We start from the raw sequence: 20,829 nt of genomic DNA, 5'->3' as shown, positions 1-20,829 counted from the left end.
CCATTTTATGTTTTAGGTAGACATCTATTATATGTGGAGAAAATGAAGAGTAAAGTCCGATTGTTATAGCTGTGTAATTATTTTTCACAGAAGAATATTTTATGTGCTTTAAAATCGAGAGAAAACTCGTTCACCGTCATGTCAGTGAGGCCGCGTGACCGACCGTAGCTGCCATTTCCCATACTCGAAATTTACACGTTTTTCGTCTGCGTCTACATTACTAAGTCATCTGAATTTGATAATCAATAAAAACTAATTGCTGCTTACATAAATATCAGAGCCTTGACCTAAGTTACTCAATCTTTCATGGTTGTGATTCTACTCGTGAAAACTTCATAAGTACTGAATTAAATCCTGCCTGTGAATTGTTAAGCAATGTAGTGGTGTTACGTTTAACATCAATTTTAACCATTTTACGTTTTTGGTACACATATATTATATGAGAACAAATTTAAGAGTAAAGTCCGATTGTTATAGCTGTGTAATTATTTTCCACAGAAGAATTTTTTTATGTGCTTCAAAATCTTGAGAGAACTCGTTCACCATCATGTCCGTGAGGCCACGTGACCAACCGTAGCTGCCATTTCCGATACTCAAAATTTACAAGGTTTTCATGTGCGTCTATATCACTAAGTCATCTGAATTTGATAATTTATAAAAACTAATTGCTGCCTACATCAATATCAGAGACTTTACCTAATTTATTGAATCTTTTGTGGTTGTTATTCTAATCGTGAAAACTTCGTACGTACTGAATGAAATCCGCGGCTGCCATTTTGGAGACTGGAGATTACGACCCAGTTACTTTAAATAGCAGATATCGACCAGTGGATGAATATAGTATGTAATAGGGGGGTTTTCCCCGAAGATGGCGCTATGAAAACTAGTTCAAAATGGCTGACGTTTACAGCAGGTGTCAAAAGGCGCTTCTATGCGAATCTTGTAGAGGCGTCAAAAGGCGATTCCATCCGAATGGAGTAGAGGCATTCAAAGACACTTGTATGAGGTAAAGGGTTAAGACTGTATCATAAATGCCAAAAACATGCTGGAGACGGTGAAGTAATATATCATGGTCTATTTTGTCAAATGCTGCAGACAAATCAAGGAGGGTGAGGACTGTAATCTTTCCTCTAGCCAAAGCAGACAGAATGTCATTAACTACTTTTAGAAGAGTAGTTTCAGTACTGTGGCAAGGGCAATATGCAGATTGTACATTGTTTAAAAGACTGTTTGAATTTAGATGAGATACAAGCTGGGATAGAACAACCTTTTCTAATATTTTTTTATATGAATGGGAGATTAGAAACTGGGCGGTAGTTCTTTAAATCATTATGGTCTAGTGTTGGTTTCTTCAGCAGAGGCTTTACAATGGCAGTTTTGAAAAATGATGGGAATTCCCCAGATGAGAGAGAGGTATTAATAACATCAGTTAATGAAAGCAATACTGGATCTAAGCACTCAAGCAGCAGTGATGTTGGAATTGGATAAGTTCACATGACTTTGGTGCACTCTTCGTCAGGATTGTACATACGAAATCCATAGAGACAGGTCCATATCATAATTATGGATATATGTTGTTCTCTTCCAGATGTATGTTCCACACAAAATGCCTGTATCCTGCTCACTTTAATCCACCCTAGAAAGTGAAATCATTACCAACTTTAAATATACACGGATCTTTGTTTATTCACACAATAAAAACTAAATTGGGATTAGGCAGTTGCTGAACTCTCCAAGATCAAAGACAGTTGGTTTATGTGAAATGCCTGTGATGAACGGAAATTAGAGGAAGCTGTATATGGCTATTCTTTGTTACCCATGACCCAAAACTTCACCTGCCTTCACAGGCATGTTTTGAGTACTGAATTACCCATGACCCAAAACTTCACCTGCTTTCACAGGCATGTTTTGAGTACTGAATTACCCATGATCCAAATGGAAAGGGATATTACTCATATCTCTTCTCAAAGAAAAACAGTTTTCTTCAGAGATAGCTTTAATTCAGAGGCAAATAGAAGAAGATATCAAACTCTACTGTCACACTGACACAAAAGGTGACTTTCATTTCTGCTGCAATAACACAGTTACTTTTCCCACCATCCAGCAAACAGTTGCTTTGATCCTTTCCTGTAAGGATAAAAAACACCTTGCTTTCAAAGTTGCCATATAGACACCTTCGAGTTTGACAGTGTGACTGGAGTACAGTAAGTACAATTGAGATATGAAACGCTTACACATCGATTCACACGATATGCCTTTATCTAAACAATACCTTGCTCATTAAACAAAAGAAGTATTTAATTTGCCTTGCTCATTAAACAAAAGAAGTATTTAATTTGCATACTTGGAGCAGTCACTGCCGATAAGTTCCATCGACCACTTAAGGCATGGTTAAACCATTGTTTGGTTAGTAAACACCTGGCCACTCACCACAGATAAGAGCGGAGCATAAAATACAGGGCATTTGCTGAGGAGAAATTGGAATGACTGTTATGACCAGGTGACTACTGAACACAGGTGACCATTAAGACAGGTTTGAATGTAACTTAAAATGCAGTCTTGTATTAATTTACAGCTGCTGTTATTTTTAAAAATGTTTATTTGTGTTGTTGTCACTTATGTAGAAACACTCAATATAATACTACAGCTAATAAAACACAGGCATGGTCATAGATTCCATTATGCTGGTTGAATTCTGTTTTTGCATGTAATTTACATCTGTACAAGGCAGTCACATATAGCATTTCATAGCACCACTTAACAACATTTTTTGGAGGGAATACTGTACACTTTGTACAGTTGATTCCATTATGCCATAGTAACAAATGACATTTGTGCAATAATTAATTATATACTTAAGTAATGATTGTGTAGAATATATATTTTTACCAAACCCACATTTGTGGCAAACAAGATATAGCCATCCATATTCCAAGTGTAGTGGCAGCAGTAGTCACCAAGTTTTGGTTCAGGGTTTTCATCAGTCCTGTAGTTATTTCTCAAAAGCCTTTTTTCATACATGGGATGACTAATTATGAAGCTGGGACAATTCATTCTGTGACTAGCCAAGATCACAGTCAAGGATGATTTGTGTCAAGGTTCTAGATTTATAGCTTTTTTTATTTGCCTTTATATGTACCTCAAACCTTTTTTTAGATTAACATCACACTTAGCATGAATCGTGCTAGGACAAGTCATTCTATGATGTGCATACTTAGCCTTTTTTTGCTATGAGGTCAAGGTCACAGTTGTAGAACATTTACATTAGGGTTTTGGTTTAAGTGTTTTTGTTTACTTATATTTGTGAAACCCCATAATGGATTTTCTTCTTACTAATGCATACAGTAATTTTCCCCATTATAAGACTAAGGGGCCAGCTTAATAAATTTGTCAAAATTACGGGGTTTGGCCCTGTAGTAAATATTTCCTAAAGCTGTAGAAATAATGGGTGAGGGGGTAGGCTTGTCATTCTCTAAATATGGTTACCGGTACTATGGCAACTCTTCATGTGGAGTAAAACCAGGGCCTGAAGTATTCTATCACAAAGAAAAGTATAGAAGAGAACTATGATAAACATATCTGCAACATGTGCAATAGTTATATATAAATAAGAGATGGATGTTGTACTGAAATATTTACTTTATTTTCATTTAATGATAGCAAGATTTAGTATTGCTTTCAGCCAATGGCAGTGGCGTTGGTAATGATGCCATGGTTAAGAATTTACATTAATGAATTTTCAAGGTCATAAAATTATATGTGCCACATGGTGTCATCATTGCAACTTTTCTTTTGATCTGTTCAAGATTTCTGATGTATAAGTTTATGATAAATGTCACATGACATCATGCAAGGCAGTTTTGTCATTTGATGATGTCACATTAGGTAGATGTGTAATATTATCAATACCCATTTGAACTTCTGGCTGAACCATACAATTTATTTGACATATGTATCATCTTGTTATAAAACCGACTCTTACATTTCTCCTCATAAGAAATTAAATTTATACAACTCACTGAATGATTTAAATCATTTACTGCCAGTACTATCGATGGTTTGCCCAGACTTGCCAAGGCTTGCCGATGCTTACCAGGACTCACCAACGCTCAAAAAGATAGAAATTGTTCCATTAATGTCCTTATTTGAAATAAGTACTCATATGAGATCAAAAATATTGTAGCATGATTTGCCACTGAGACAGCAACCACTTGAAAAGAGAAACTTTGCTGTGATAAAATTTGTTTACAATGGTTCCAAACCTTTGTCTCAGCCTTATCACCCGCAGTGCTTATTTCTTCTTCCCACACAGGACCGAGGGGACATGTATATTAAACAGCTTATGCCATCAAACCTTTCATTTCCAAGAATAAAACTGAAGCTCTTGGGATCCTCCGGAGTGGGAAAAAGCACACTTGTAGAGACTCTAAAATGTGGTCTCTTCAGTAGCTTCTTTCGAAGGACACGACTTGGAAGTTCAGGGACTTCATCCTCGTCCCTCAAAGGTAAAATTTAACAAGCAAAGCTATGTATAAAATATAGCAATTAAAATTGTATAATAAATACTTGTAACTTCAAAACATACAATATTTACTCACTGGTAAATTCAGTCCAATTGCCAAATGCATATACCCAGATCTGCCATCATAAAATGTGCTGGCAGATCTGGGTCTGTGCAGTTTGTAAGGAGTAATCAGTAAAATGAACAGCATAGGTCCTGATCTGCAGGTACATTATGCAAAAGCAGATCAGGGTCTGTGTTGTTTATTGTTGGACTCTATTTATATGTCAGTACATACAGTATTTTGGTACACTTAGCTCCTTGCTGTATATATTACCTATAAAATTTGATATAGGATTCTTTTATCACTCAAATGAAGTGTTGCAGGTGCTGATTTAGATAAACTAAAAATAGCAGATGCAAATTCACACCTTTAAGGCAAAAGAAAAGTTCAATTCACATAGTGAAGAAAAAATGTAACAACAGTTTTTTTGTATATTAACCTAGTGTCCTTTTAATGTCAATTACATCATGACACCATAGTATTGATGATTTTGATAACATTTCCTTGCTGGATGAGATCAAAAGATACCTGCTTGATAAAGGTAAATCAAAAGAGGGTATAGTTTTTGACATCTTTTCCCCCATACTGACATCTGATTCTCAATGTAGATACAATCTGAGCAGATCCAGACTAGATACCAGCATGTTTCAGAATGATTTACTAGATGATAAGGAATATTCTTCAAAAGATAATATTGGGCCTTCTTTTTACATTGAAGTATGCTAATTTTTATAGCAAATTCTTAAGCCTTCATGTATTTTGCTTTTTTTTACAAAGTAAGCAGCTTTGAAATTTTATACCCTAAGTTCCTACTTTAACTTTTACATTTTGGTTTGAAGAAAAAAAGACAGGAGCAATATTGTCAGCTATGCTTGTTAATTCTTGAAGCTACTGTCAATTCTCAACTCTCCAATTTTATCTCCAGAAGATTAATTTGATTAGTTTGGGTACAAGTCCCACTTACTGCATACAAGATGGGCTGAGCTGCAGGTTGTATAGCCTGCAGTATGACCTAATTAGATTGAAATAAACCTAATTGTGACCTTTTTATATAGGAGACAAAAAACCATATTAAATTGATCACCTGGTGAAAGTTTTTATCATACATCAGCAGATATTTGGTTATTGGCTGATATAGTGACATGAATTTTAATTAGTACTTGAATATTGCAACATGACTGGTCATTTTTGTTTCTTTTTGTCCTAAAAGTTGTACTTATATTTTTTTATTTATATTTTTGTAATAAGATGGTTTGAATTCAAAGCTTTGATAAAAAGACCAAATATTAGCAGATTTTCACTTATCTCAATTTTGCTTTGGTGGCCGAGTGGTCAAAAGTGCTCACCTTTACCGATCACCGCCACCTCACCTCTGTTTTGCATGCCTGGGTTTAAGTCTAGAGATTGACCAATGTGAGTATGTGAGAAAGCTGCCCTAACTTCCCTTGGATTAGTAGTTCTTACTGGGGTTTACCCATGTTCTTCCTCCACTAATTATACTGGCCACCATGTATATCCAGGAATGTAAAATTAAGAGAGTTGACAGAGCAAAATATGTTTACATACAGTGTTTGTGAAATCTGCTCTGTCCACAGAAAATATAGACCCTAATCTGCTATCGCATAATGTGCCAACAGAGCAGGGTCTTTATTCCTACTAATATGTCCAAACAAACTTGATAGAGGATCCAGATTGTTTATAGCTGAATCCAACTTATATGCAAGTACATAATGTTATACAACCAGGGTAAGTTTGTGGGACATGTTCCATTTAGTTAATGGTATCACCATTGTAGTCAATATTATTTTGGACCATAGGTCACTAAGTTGTCCGATCATCTTACATCCCATTTGAAATTAGCTTTTAAAATGCGGTTGCAATTAGAACAACCTTTACGGTTTTAATTTGTGTTTTTGACTTTATTGTCATAGATTGGTTGTTTATGCATAATAACTGGATGTTTCTGCAAAGTGATTTGTCTGAAATTTATGTCCTGATTGTACCATTTGAGAAATCAAAATTTGTACAGGTTATGACTGTATACTTTTTACTCTCTGCATGCACAAAGATTGTTAACCACAAATGTAAGTGCATGTACCAGATTTTCCCCTGCATCTTTAAGTAATACATTGTTATTTCAGATACACCAGATTAACTTCAACTTGCAACTTTATGGTTACATATAAACGAAAATGTAGAAGTGTGTGTTTATGTGTGTGTTTGTGTAAATATATGTTGTATATCTAACATGTTTAGCTACTTGAAGCTTCAGTTTGTATAAGCATGCAGATTTAAACTTATCCATGTTATTAAGACTGGTTCTAATATCAAGTGGAATGGTAGACTGGTTCTCATATCAAGTGGAACATTAGATTGCACTGTATTGCTTGGAGTGCCTCTTTGAGGTACAAAGTATATGTTTAGTGCACAGCGAATTATTTTTGCAAGTTGTGGCATTTTACCCTTGTATTTTTAATTAATTACTCTCCCGTTACAAAGAAAACATCAATGAAAATTTCATTAAAGGTTACATAATAATGTAATATAATATAATATAATATAATATAATATAATATAATATAATATAATATAATATAATGTAATGTAATGTATTGTGATGTGATGTAATATAATAAGAGAATGCTAAGATGAAAGACAGCAGCATTAAGTAAAACATATAATAAATATTCAGATTAGAGAGACACAATTCTGGAAATACAATCTGCGTAGCAGTAAGTTCCATCATATTGACAAAATATTTTGTTTCCAGATCATGGTTTGCTTTGTTGCTTGCATGTATTTATATCAATAAATATGTCATATGTATGTTTTATGTTTTCATGTATCTGTGTTATATATTCATGTATCTGTGATATATATTCATATATCCGTGGGATGTTTCCATTTATCTGTGTTATATTTTCATGTATCTGTGGTATATATTCATCTATCTCTGTTATATTATCACATATCTGTGTTGTATTTTCATGTTTCTTTGCATATATTTTCATGTATCTGTGTTATATTCCCATGTATCTATGTTATATTTTCATGTATCTGTTATATTTTCATGCATCTGCGTTATATTTTCATGTATCTGTGTTATATTTTCAGCTAAAAGCAATCTGATCAGACAGTACAGCCTCCCCACACCTCTTTGTTACACTGTTAGCAACCCAGTTTTTACCAAAGGCATCAGCATACAGCAAGTCAACATTGCAGGTACTTTTATTGAAGCCAGCATTTGCAAAGTATGCAAGCACTACGTCAGAACCTGAATATTAACATTATTACTATTAATAATTAAAGAATGTAGAAGTTTCATACATTGTTACCTTTCATCTGTACATTGATGTACCTGTCACGCCGAGGTGAAGTTTTGCACGTAGGTCAGTTTCTCACTGCTGCAGCGTCATACAACCTTGTGTGTAGATGCACTGTAGTGAGTGCAACATCTTTCCACCAATGGCATCAGTGACTCTGTTTAAGATATAGAAAATGGGGGTGGCATTGTATTCATATTCTATGAACTTATTTTTAACTTTGATATAATCAGTGAAATTACATTTCCACCCAATACCAGTTTTAAACTGATTGAAGCCATCTCAAGCATACAGGTCATGTTGGGCCTAGATGCAGATGTAAAACATGACTTCATGACTTCCATTCTGAATTGACTTACATGAATAATGAAAAATAGCGGAAACAATGAGTGACATAGAGGAATGAGAATGCTTTATAGCATATTATTCAGTAGTTTTTTTGATAGGTGTGTCATAGTCATTATCAAAAACTCCTTGATTTTTATTGGATCTTCGACCAGTGATGAGTCCCATTTTTTTCCATTTATCTAATATATTAAATTCAGGGTGTCAGATATTTAATATTTATGAATACTAAAATATATGTAATGCTGTTAGTAAAGATTGGCCATCATCTTAAGCAACAGGTGTAAATTTGCCACACTTCAGCACAGCAGATTTATGCCAGTGGCTTACAAAGATTGTGATTGACCAGCTGAAATTGTATCATTTAGGTCACTAAAACACTGCACATTCACACAGTGTTATGTCACTAAAACACTGCATGTTAGCACAATGTTTAGATTAAGAAAAATTAAGAAACATCAAACACAAAGGTCACTACAGTATGCTTTTCCTAAATTATTACTTGAAAATCACTCAAAGGAAAACTTGTAAGAAAGGTTTTTAAACATTACTAATTTTTTAAAGATCAAGTCATTCAATGTTATATTCACTTGGCAGTTTGCTTTGTGTAAGTATGGCAACTGCTATCCACAATCAGTAATTTTCTTTAGAATTTTAGACTGCCAAGCAGTATTTTCATCTGGTGGCCAAGTCGTTAGAGCATCTGCCTCGGATGCAGGTGGTTGCAGGTTCGAACCCTGGCCGAGTCATACCAAAAACTTAAGAAATATTATACTAACAGCTGCCTTGCTTGGTGCTCAGCATTAAGAGGTTAGTGTTAAGACTGGTTGGCCTGGTGTCAAGATAATGCAACTAGGTGAGACAGGATGCTACATGTCTGCAGCATCATGTCTCAGTGCTAGACATTACTATAAACTGTCACACTGCAGACATCATAGTGACATTACTGAAAAATTGTTAAGGCTATGTAAAAAAATCCAAAGCACACACACACACACACACACACAAATTTTTTCATCTGTTTGGAGGGAAGGATAGGTGTCTAATGCTTTAATGACATTCTCCATTGTTCCTGACTTGGTCATCTGTGCATCCATCCTGCCAATAATCATCTGTTCCACACAGCCTTCTATATTAGATCTACCTAGATAGAGCTCTATATATATATATATATATATATATATATATATATATATATATATATATATATATATATATATATATATATATATATATATATACACACACATGCACACACACATGACTATCTGGTCTTAAACTAAGTAACAGAAAGAAGTGAAACCAGCACGTTTAGTAAAATTATCGAATAACTAGTTTCTCTAAGTTAAAAAGTCAAAATTTAAGAGGAAATTATAGTATTGAGTATTGTGAATTAAATCCCAAAATAATTCTGAAGGTTCTTTCAAAAGTTCAAAGTAGAGAATGTTCTGAATGAATTGCAATATTGAATGTACTGATGTACCAGCAATTTTGAATATAGTGATGTACCAACAGTCTTGATGAATCACAATGATATAATCTAGAATGTCTTTGAATGAATTCACAGTAATCCAAAAATAGTGTTTTAGTCCATGAGCACTTTGTAATTCCAATAAATAATGTATTATTTCTCTCAAATTATATCTGAACACAACAGTAGATAATTCCACAGACTGAACTTAAAACAGGAATGAATAATTTTGTTTACCACAACCTTTTCTAAAAGTATAAGACACAATAAAATGACCAGGCTGTGGATCACAAGTAAATACCATCTCAGGGCTCCACCCACCTGAGATACTCTGCAGCCCATATTTGCTATATATTGTCTCAGGTCGTCATGTAACCATTACATGGAAAATTAAAATGGAATATTTATAACCATAAGGACTTTTGTACATGTTGAACAGCTTTGCATTAAATATTGATGCATTATATTCTAAACATTGATTTATTGTGTTCTAAACATTGATTCATTGTTTCCTAAACACTGATGCATTCATTTCAGGTGTTGGAGATGTGAGCATATGGGACTTTTCAGGCTATGAACCATACTACATGGTGTATGACCAGTTCCTGGGAGACATAAACTGTATCCATATGGTCTTCTTCAACTTGCAGGATTCCTTTGAGGAGCAGCTGAACCAGATCTTTTTCTGGTTGAGTTTCCTCAGGGCTAGAATTGTCCCTCAGCTCCCTTTAGGTAAGTAGCTTTGGGGTTGAGTTTCCTCAGGGCTAGAATTGTCTCTCAGCTCCCTTTAGGTAAGTAGCTTTGGGGTTGAGTTTCCTCAGGGCTAGAATTGTCCCTCAGCTCCCTTTAGGTAAGTAGGTTTGGGGTTGAGTTTCCTCAGGGCTAGAATTGTCCCTCAGCTTCCTTTAGATAAGTAGATTTGGGGTTGAGTTTCCTCAGGGCTAGAATTGTCCCTCAGCTCCCTTTAGGTAAGTAGGTTTGGGGTTGAGTTTCCTCAGGGCTAGAATTGTCTCTGAGCTCCCTTTAGGTAAGTAGCTTTGGGGTTGAGTTTCCTCAGGGCTAGAATTGTCCCTCAGTTCCATTTAGGTAAGTAGATTTGGGGTTGAGTTTCCTTAGGGCTAGAATTGTCCCTCAGCTCCCTTTAGGTAAGTAGGTTTGGGGTTGAGTTTCCTCAGGGCTAGAATTGTCTCTCAGCTCCCTTTAGGTAAGTAGCTTTGGGGTTGAGTTTCCTCAGGGCTAGAATTGTCCCTCAGTTCCATTTAGTAAGTAGATTTGGGGTTGAGTTTCCTCAGGGCTAGAATTGTCCCTCAGCTCCCTTTAGATAAGTAGATTTGGGGTTGAATTTCCTCAGGGCTAGAATTGTCTCTCAGCTCCCTTTAGGTAAGTAGCTTTGGGGTTGAGTTTCTTCAGGGTTAGAATTGTCCCTCAGTTCCATTTAGGTAAGTAGATTTGGGGTTGAGTTTTCTCAGAGCTAGAATTGTTCCTCAGCTGCCTTTAGATAAGTAGATTTGGGGCTGAGTTTCCTCAGGGCTAGAATTGTCCCTCAGCTCCCTTTAGGTAAGTAGCTTTGGGGTTGAGTTTCTTCAGGGCTAGAATTGTCCCTCAGCTTCCTTTAGATAAGTAGATTTGGGGTTGAGTTTCCTCAGGGCTAGAATTGTCCCTCAGCTCCCTTTAGGTAAGTAGGTTTGGGGTTGAGTTTCTTCAGGGCTAGAATTGTCCCTCAGTTCCATTTAGGTAAGTAGATTTGAGGTTGAGTTTTCTCAGGGCTAGAATTGTCCCTCAGCTCCCTTTATATAAGTAGATTTGGGGTTGAGTTTCCTCAGGACTAGAATTGTCCCTCAGCTCCCTTTAGATAAGTAGATTTGGGGTTGAGTTTCCTCAGGGCTAGAATTGTCCCTCAGCTCCATTTAGGTAAGTAGCTTTGGGGTTGAGTTTCTTCAGGGCTAGAATTGTCCCTCAGCTCCCTTTAGATAAGTAGATTTTTTTGTTGAGTTTCCTCAGGGCTAGAATTGTCCCTCAGCTCCCTTTAGGTAAGTAGGTTTGGGGTTGAGTTTCCTCAGGGCTAGAATTGTCTCTGAGCTCCCTTTAGGTAAGTAGCTTTGGGGTTGAGTTTCCTCAGGGCTAGAATTGTCCCTCAGTTCCATTTAGGTAAGTAGATTTGGGGTTGAGTTTCCTTAGGGCTAGAATTGTCCCTCAGCTCCCTTTAGGTAAGTAGGTTTGGGGTTGAGTTTCCTCAGGGCTAGAATTGTCTCTCAGCTCCCTTTAGGTAAGTAGCTTTGGGGTTGAGTTTCCTCAGGGCTAGAATTGTCCCTCAGTTCCATTTAGTAAGTAGATTTGGGGTTGAGTTTCCTCAGGGCTAGAATTTTCCCTCAGCTCCCTTTAGATAAGTAGATTTGGGGTTGAATTTCCTCAGGGCTAGAATTGTCTCTCAGCTCCCTTTAGGTAAGTAGCTTTGGGGTTGAGTTTCTTCAGGGTTAGAATTGTCCCTCAGTTCCATTTAGGTAAGTAGATTTGGGGTTGAGTTTTCTCAGAGCTAGAATTGTTCCTCAGCTGCCTTTAGATAAGTAGATTTGGGGCTGAGTTTCCTCAGGGCTAGAATTGTCCCTCAGCTCCCTTTAGGTAAGTAGCTTTGGGGTTGAGTTTCTTCAGGGCTAGAATTGTCCCTCAGCTTCCTTTAGATAAGTAGATTTGGGGTTGAGTTTCCTCAGGGCTAGAATTGTCCCTCAGCTCCCTTTAGGTAAGTAGGTTTGGGGTTGAGTTTCTTCAGGGCTAGAATTGTCCCTCAGTTCCATTTAGGTAAGTAGATTTGAGGTTGAGTTTTCTCAGGGCTAGAATTGTCCCTCAGCTCCCTTTATATAAGTAGATTTGGGGTTGAGTTTCCTCAGGACTAGAATTGTCCCTCAGCTCCCTTTAGATAAGTAGATTTGGGGTTGAGTTTCCTCAGGGCTAGAATTGTCCCTCAGCTCCATTTAGGTAAGTAGCTTTGGGGTTGAGTTTCTTCAGGGCTAGAATTGTCCCTCAGCTCCCTTTAGATAAGTAGATTTTTTTGTTGAGTTTACTCAGGGCTAGAATTGTCCCTCAGCTCCCTTTAGATAATTAGATTTGGAGTTGAGTTTCCTCAGGGCTAGAATTGTCCCTCAGCTCCCTTTAGATAAGTAGATTTGGGGTTGAGTTTCTTCAGGGCTAGAATTGTCCCTCAGCTCCCTTTAGATAAGTAGATTTGGGGTTGAGTTTCTTCAGGGCTAGAATTGTCCCTCAGCTCCCTTTAGATAAGTAGATTTGGGGTTGAGTTTCCTCAGGGCTAGAATTGTCCCTCAGCTCCATTTAGATAAGTAGATTTGGGGTTGAGTTTCCTCAGGGCTAGAATTGTCCCTCAGTTCCATTTAGATAAGTAGCTTCTGTCACTTTTATTCACTGATCTAGCTGAGGTCACTTTAGCTCTGAACTTACATTACATACCCATTTAATTTTCATTCTTTATCTGGCGCTATATATGTCTGTTCAATCCATATCTTTGTATTGCACACAGAAATAGTTTATATTTTCATTTATAAATCACATGCTTGTTATGCAATCAGTGTGAGAAAACTTGTATTGGTTTTGTGTTAAATAATTAAATTAAATAATTAATTAAATAATTGTGAATTATCATCAGTCATGGTGCACACCACTGAAAACCTTGTAAATAAAATAAAAGACTTTAGTGCAAACAACTGTCTGTAACTATCATTTTCTGCCCATTTCATTTTCCCACTGCTGAAGAATTTACAGTTAATTAACAATATTAATTTGAAACTGTCTGACATCAAATTCAGACCCGCCAACTCTTATGACTTCGCAGTAAGTCTTACGAAAATTACTCTTAAAATACGGACTTAGGCATACTAGCAAAAACTACGGCAAAAATCATCATTGCCAAAAAATTTGGATAATTGGTTCATCTGTGTTTTATTTCGATCCGGGTTTCATCTTAGACTTATTGATATTAGTCAGGGAACCAAACTAACTTTACAGCAGCACTTCAGACACTTGAAACTGCACTTATTTGTTCATGCAAAGCGTCTGCATGATCAAACTGTTGATTATAATTTTTTTTAAAATGGTGTCCAGAAATCGATGCATTGTTAAGATGAAAGGGAAAATAGGCTTCTAGAAAAGTGTTAATAATCAATTGTGAAATGAAAACGAATTTCCAAGAATTATGTAAAGTTGAAAGATAGCAACAAGCCATTGAGCTGCATGGGGCATTGAACTAGAGTTTGTGCAACTGTGTTTGTGGTAAATAAAGTACACTTTACAAACTTTGCAGTTGAACATAATGTTTATCATTGATGTGTCAAACTTTTAATTATGTTTTCCAGCTTTACAATAGCATTATTGATATTTTGTTACATCTTACTGAAAACTGGTCAATCTTACAGAAAAAAATCAACTGCCTTACTGAGACTGACTCGTCAGGGTTGGCAGGTCTGCAAATTTCTCATCAAGGACTCACCACCTTTTCATTATTAAAATTGCTTTCACTTTTCCTTCTAAACTGAGAATGACAATGTGCAATTTTGTGAACAATTTATTCCTTCATTGGCAATTGTAGCACCTTCAATTTAAGCTATTACACAAAATTCTGCTCTGTGCTTAGAAAGGAAAATGAAATTGTCACATAATTGTGTACAGGCTGATACTCTATCAGATACATTTCAGAATCTGAAAGAGAAGCCACAACATCTAACATAAATATCTATGGTAACTGGATGTCACACTGACTTCTAGAGCTAAACAAAACTATACAATACATATTGTTATGGATTGAACAGTACTGTACACTATAATTCTTCTCAGCTGTTGGCATCTGTCGTCTTGATATTTATTGTTGGTAATTATAGCCAGTAATTATCAAAAGAGACAAAGCCGGACACCTATGGGATTTACCTCTTTGTACAGATTAAAGTTAGGTACTACATTAAAGTTAGGTACTACATTGGCAAGTTGGAGCAAATGTCAGAGTTAAATTTTTAAATCAAGAATTATTCATGAAATTTGTATCTATAAACCCCAATATGTGTCGTCTTGGGAGAGCTAAATTTGACATTTTTTTGCACTAATATCCTGGACACATTAGAGGGGTGGAAGGGTGTCTGCACTCGGGAGATACCTTTCAAGACAAAACACAAACTCCTCAGGGGGTGCTCACCAATTAATATGTACTTTAGAGAGAGTGACGTATGTAAGGTGAAGTAGTTCGCATTTAAAACATGCACAATGGAGAGAATGTTGGCATACCTATATGCTACAGTAATGTAATGTGGATGATATTTTTTTGGATATTGTACTTTTGGAAGTTTTACATGATTTAAGCACACTGCTAACTAAAATGACTGCTCCCTTGTGTTAAAAAATCAGCCTGAATTAATCTAAAGTACACTATACATAGCAGCTATTAAAATAGGGAAAATGACTTTTGCCAGACTAGACAATACCAGCTTCTGAAAGTGCAATGAATGAATTACCAAATATATAAAATGTGAAAAAAATTATCAGCTCTTTTTTATACAATTTACCTCTTAAGTTCAGGAAGTGAAATGACCAAGTAGAGCTAGCACTTTTTTGAAAGGTGCACATTTGAAGTAAGGCCAAGCTGTATACTCTATAACCCATAGTACACCCATCAATCATGCATCAAAATAAAGGGAATTAAAGGTTCTTTTAATTATACCTAAGATATACAAGGTCTTTTTTAAATAGACAGTATAACCAGTGAGGAAAACCGGGGAAATTCTTTTTCTTTAAAATCTTAACCCTATGCAAAATACACAACTATAGAGCGCCACCTCAGTGCCAAGAGAGTCTGGCTGAAAGTGGCGGGGGTGCATTTAAGAGAGGGACTGCTATATTATTTTCACTACCTTTTAAGTCTGTAGCTAATAACACATCCACCTTTCAGTCCCTCTTGTTAAACAAGAATAAATAACCAACTGCACTTTTTCTATGTCAGTAGCTATTACCAATTTCAGCCTTTGTAGGTATTATAGGGTGACAAATGTATATAAAATGTCTCCTTACAGCCGAAACAAGGTACAACACTGCGTTTAGGTAATTACCATATATACCTGCTTATAAGTTGGATGTAACTACAAATTGCAGAGACTTGGATCTGCCGCTGGCTGATTTGGGTCTATGAGCTTGTTAGGAGAAGTAAGTAGAACAAACACAGACCCAGCTCTGCAGTCATATAATGCAATGGCAGATTTAGGTCTATGAGTTTGTTAGGAGTAATGAGTAGAACAAGATAGACCCTGATCTGCTGGCAAAGTAAGTGATGGCAGATCAGTGTCTATTTTTTTTTTACAGGTGGACTAGACCTTTTTGTGAATATATTATGTTGTTTCTAGTTCCAATTCCTATAGATCTTTGGTGATAAAGATCAGTAGCCTTACCCTATCCCCTCACCTGAGGTCAGTAGCCCATACCCTATCCACTCACCTTATGTCAGCAGCCCTTACCCTATCCTCTCATCTAAGATCAGTAGCCCTTTCCCTATCCCCTAACTTGATATCAGTAGCCATTACCTTTCCACTTATTTGAGGTCAGGTGCCCTTACCCTATCCCCTCACTGGAGGTCAGCAGCCATTACCCTGTCCCCTCACTTGAGGTCAGTAGCCCTTACCCTATCCCCTTACCTGAGATTAGTAGCCCTTACTTTGTCCCCTCATTTATGGTCAATAGCCCTTACCCAATCCCCTCACCTGAGATCAGTAGCTCTTACCCTATTCCCTTGCCCGAGGTCACTAGCCCTTAACCTGTTCCTTCATTGGAGGTCAGTAGCTCTTACCACCTTCAGTACACCATTACTTCCTTTACATAGTAACTGTAACTACCATCATTTTTCTAAAGCCACTAGATATTAACAACTTCCCTTCCCATAGACCATTACCCATTTTCAGCTCCACTCCATTTAGGTCATTACCTATTATCTTGACTCCCTTTAGGTGAGTACCTGTTATCTTGACTCCCTTTAGGACAGTATCTATTACCTTGACTCTTTATGATGGTACCTATTACCTTGACTTCCTTTAGGCCAGTACCTATTAGCACATCCACTTCCAATATGTCAGTTATCATAACTATCTGCACTCCCTCGAGGTGTGTAGCCATAACATGTGCTATCTCTCTTCCTTGTAACTTTGTCATGAAGATCTGTTACCAGCCATATGGCATTGCCCCTTGGTTTCATAAACGTCTGTGTTTTCTTACCTCCCTCTTGTCACTTTCTCTTGTATTTTGGGCTTGTAAGTTCAGTTGAATACACCAGAAAAATAACATTTATACTTTTTTTTCATGTTTTACAATAGAGGAAGTCTACAAAATAGTATTTGATGAACATTTGCCTTGTCCTTTACTTTAGGATACTGTGGGAAACTGCCCCTCACACCCAGAGTTGTTCTTATTGCAACCCATGCTGACAAGACTGCCTGTAAGAAAAACGCCCGGGGCGAGTATGTGAGTCCAACTGCCAGCAGAGTTTTAGCCAGAGTTCAGCAGATGTTTCAGTATGACCTTGACATTGTGGAACGTGTGTTTGTCCTTGACACCCAGGTGGCCTTGTCACCTGATATTAAAGCTTTGAAGCATCAGTTGCACCTCATGAATTTGCAGATAAAGGTGAGAGCAGCAAGCATGTACACTGGTTCTCATGATACTGAGAATTTAGGGGGAGAAACAGTCCCATCCATTTGAAATTTAAGGGGAGAAACAGTCCCATCCACTTGAAATTTAAAGGGAGAAACAGTCCCATCCATTTGAAATTTAAAGGGAGGAACAGTCCCATCCATTTGAAATTTAAGGGGGAGAAACAGTCCCATTTACTTGAAATTCATAGTGAGAAACAGTCCCATTCATTTGAAAAAATAGACAATTGTTCTGAATATAGGAGGGCTTAATGAATAAATAAAGATGGAGCTTACAAAATATAATGCATAATTTTTTTACACATTATGTTGATTCTTCTGTGCCTTTGCACATTCTAAAATAGACTGTGCCCTTTTCAGAGTATTACAACCAAATGGATACATGAAACCTATTTATAATTTGGGGATAACAGTCATGTTTGTTAGCATAACATACATTTCATTGCTGCATATTTTGATATTTGACAATTCAAAAAGCTCTTTACATTGACAGATGTATTACATTACAGTATTCCAGCTTACAATAGCTACATTTGTGTTCATTGTAGCACCTGAATAGTCTGCTAGCTTATAATAGCTATATTTGTGGTACTTTTAACACATGAATAGTCTGCTAGCTTATAATAGCTATATTTTTGGTACTTTTAACAACTGAATAGTCTTCTAGCTACAATAGCTATATTTGTGGTACATTTAACACCTGAATAGTCTGCTAGCTTACAATTGCTATATTTGTGGTACTTTTAACACCTGAATAGTCTGCTAGCTTACAATAGCTATATTTTTGGTACTTTTAACACCTGAATAGTCTTCTAGCTACAATAGCTGTATTTGTGTTACTTTTAACACCTAAATATTCTGCTAGCATACAATAGCTATATTTGTAGTACCTTTAACAACTGAATAGTCTGCTAGCTTACAATAGCTATATTTGTGGTACTTTTAACACTTGAATAGTCAGCTAGCCTACAATAGCTATATTTGTGGTACTTTTAACACCTGAATAGTCTGCTAGCTTACAATAGCTATATTTGTGGTACTTTTAACAACTGAATAGTCTGCTAGCTACAGTAACTATAATTGTGGTACTTTTAACACCTGAATAGTCTGCTAGCTTAAAATAGATATATTTGTGGTACTTTTCACACCTGAATTGTCTTCTAGCTACAGTAGCTATATTTATGGTACTTTTAACACCTGAATAGTCTGCTAGCTTAAAATAGATATATTTGTGGTACTTTTAACACCTGAATAGTCTGCTAGCTACAGTAACTATATTTGTGGCACTTTTAACACCTGAATAGTCTGCTAGCTTAAAATAGATATATTTGTGGTACTTTTCACACCTGAATTGTCTTCTAGCTACAGTAGCTATATTTATGGTACTTTTAACACCTGAATAGTCTGCTAGCTTAAAATAGATATATTTGTGGTACTTTTAACACCTGAATTGTCTTCTAGTTACAATAGCTATAATTGATGTACTTTTAACACCTGAATAGTCTGCTGGCGTACAATAACTATATGTGTGGTACTTTTAACACCTGAATAGTCTTCTAGCTACAATAGCTATATTTGATCTACTTTTAACACCTGAATAGCCATCTAGCTTACAATAGCTATATTTGTGGTACTTTTAACACCTGAATAGTCTGCTAGCTTACAATAACTATATTTGTAGTACTTATAACACTTGAATAATCTTCTAGCTTACAATAGCTATATTTGATGTACATTCAGCACCCAACCTTCATTACAAAGCTTTCATTTCACCTTTCTAGCTTGAGCTGCCCAGGGTGGCTGATTTTCTAAGGCACTTGCCTTTACAGATCACTCTCACCTGAGTCCGTGCAAATTTGAATCTCAGCTCAACTAGTGTGGGTATGTGAGAAACCTTGCCAGTAGCTTCCTGTGAGTCACTGGTTCTTTCCAGGTCCTCACAGGTTCTTCCTCCACCAGATATATTGGCCACCATGTATAGCCCATCATGTGCTGAAAAATGGCATTAAAACACACAAAACCAAACTTTCTAGCTGTACTACAGTAATTAAACTAGCTAAAATGCAAGTCAAAAATATGTATTAATCATCTGTGATATATAATGCATCATGTAGGGATATTTATAGGATCATGAAAACTGTGAAGTGAGGTCATATCCTGATTATCCCATGTGCTGCACACAAAAGTGTCTCACATTTAGCCCTGTAAACTTAAGGTAACACAAGTTTGAAATTATTATTTATATCTTCAGAGAATAGTACAAATTTGCATTCCTCACTGTTGCTGGATATTTCACTGCCACAACAATTGTTTGTATTGAATTTCATAGAACATTATGACACTCCTGATTATTAAAATTGTATGGTAATTTGCTTGGGATGTTATATAACCATCTGTAAATAGTTCCGTATTTTTTATTTCAGAATTTACCACAACACTCAGGATTGTTAGAAAGCATGATCTGCCAGCTTCCTTCCTGGAGAAGGTCATCTTCTTCATTTCCTGTGTTGTCATGGCAACAGTTTATGGATCATTTAAGATCAAAGGTCAACCCTCTTGCTGGGGAAGAGCATCTGAAGATATTAGTACAGCAACTACAGTTGTGTGGAGAGGTAATTTTTGCAACAGACACTTCCAGTTCAGTAATTTGTCTTATTTCCAGAGTATTTTTATACATTAACTCATCACAAATAAATTATTACTGAAATAATTCCATAAGCTGTCACTTGGATTCTTTTTTGGTAACTAATTTTAGCATAATGATGTGTTAAATCTTGTTTGGTTAAAAGTGATCAAATTCAAGGGAATAAAATGCCAAAGAACAAAAACCATGTGACAGTATTGAGTTAGCTTCAATGGCAATAATGCTACCCAAAATGGTGTTTATGCAAAAAATTCCCTAAAAGCACACTTAGGTCTCACCTGATTAGAATAAATTACGTTGATTGGTTCTTGCATTGTGCTGTTTACAAGGATCTTCTGTTGCGGAGATGAAAAATTCTTTTAAAAATAGGGCAGTAACTCCATCAAACCTTTGAAAGACACATTTACACAACAGAGGTTATTGCATACAATCTATGTGCTAATCAGCTTCAAATGTTTACATGAGATTTTGCTTTTTTTTCAGCATGGCTTACGAACTAATCAGCAAATGTTAGATACATTGTGATGACAGCACTTTTTAATTAATCTGGGTCTTGTCTACACAGTTATGGCCCTTGCTAATCAATTTGTATATATTTATGTTTACATTTTGTTTACATTAGCTGTTGCTTGTGCTGATGACTGCATGATGAAGTTGGATTTCAGGCTATCCCCAACATCATTTTGAGTTATGGCCCCTGAAGGGCCAACTTCTCCCAACTTTGGTTTCCCAACATAGTTTTGTTTGTTTAAGGCCCAGTGGAGCAAACTGTAGTGAGTGGGTCACTTTGCACTGC

The 20,829-nt window shown here is 36.3% G+C and overlaps 1 protein-coding gene across 1 annotated transcript in view; it reads left to right on the top strand.

The window, feature by feature from the left end:
- Positions 1–20,829, top strand: part of LOC149800923 (death-associated protein kinase 1-like) — a 275,082-nt gene that overhangs the window by 240,091 nt on the left and 14,162 nt on the right. Inside the window, exons 20-24 of the mRNA XM_089954984.1 lie at positions 4,313–4,505; positions 7,680–7,787; positions 10,242–10,436; positions 17,107–17,363; positions 19,813–20,001. Coding sequence (XP_089811110.1) covers positions 4,313–4,505; positions 7,680–7,787; positions 10,242–10,436; positions 17,107–17,363; positions 19,813–20,001 — 942 coding nt within the window. The remainder of the gene's footprint in view (positions 1–4,312; positions 4,506–7,679; positions 7,788–10,241; positions 10,437–17,106; positions 17,364–19,812; positions 20,002–20,829) is intronic.

This window comes from Sinohyriopsis cumingii, chromosome 4 (assembly GCF_028554795.1).
Source record: "Sinohyriopsis cumingii isolate HCF-2022 chromosome 4, ASM2855479v2, whole genome shotgun sequence".
Lineage (NCBI taxonomy): Eukaryota > Metazoa > Mollusca > Bivalvia > Unionida > Unionidae > Sinohyriopsis > Sinohyriopsis cumingii.
Note: the sequence above shows the minus strand (reverse complement) of the source record. Positions and strands in the feature narration are given on the sequence as shown.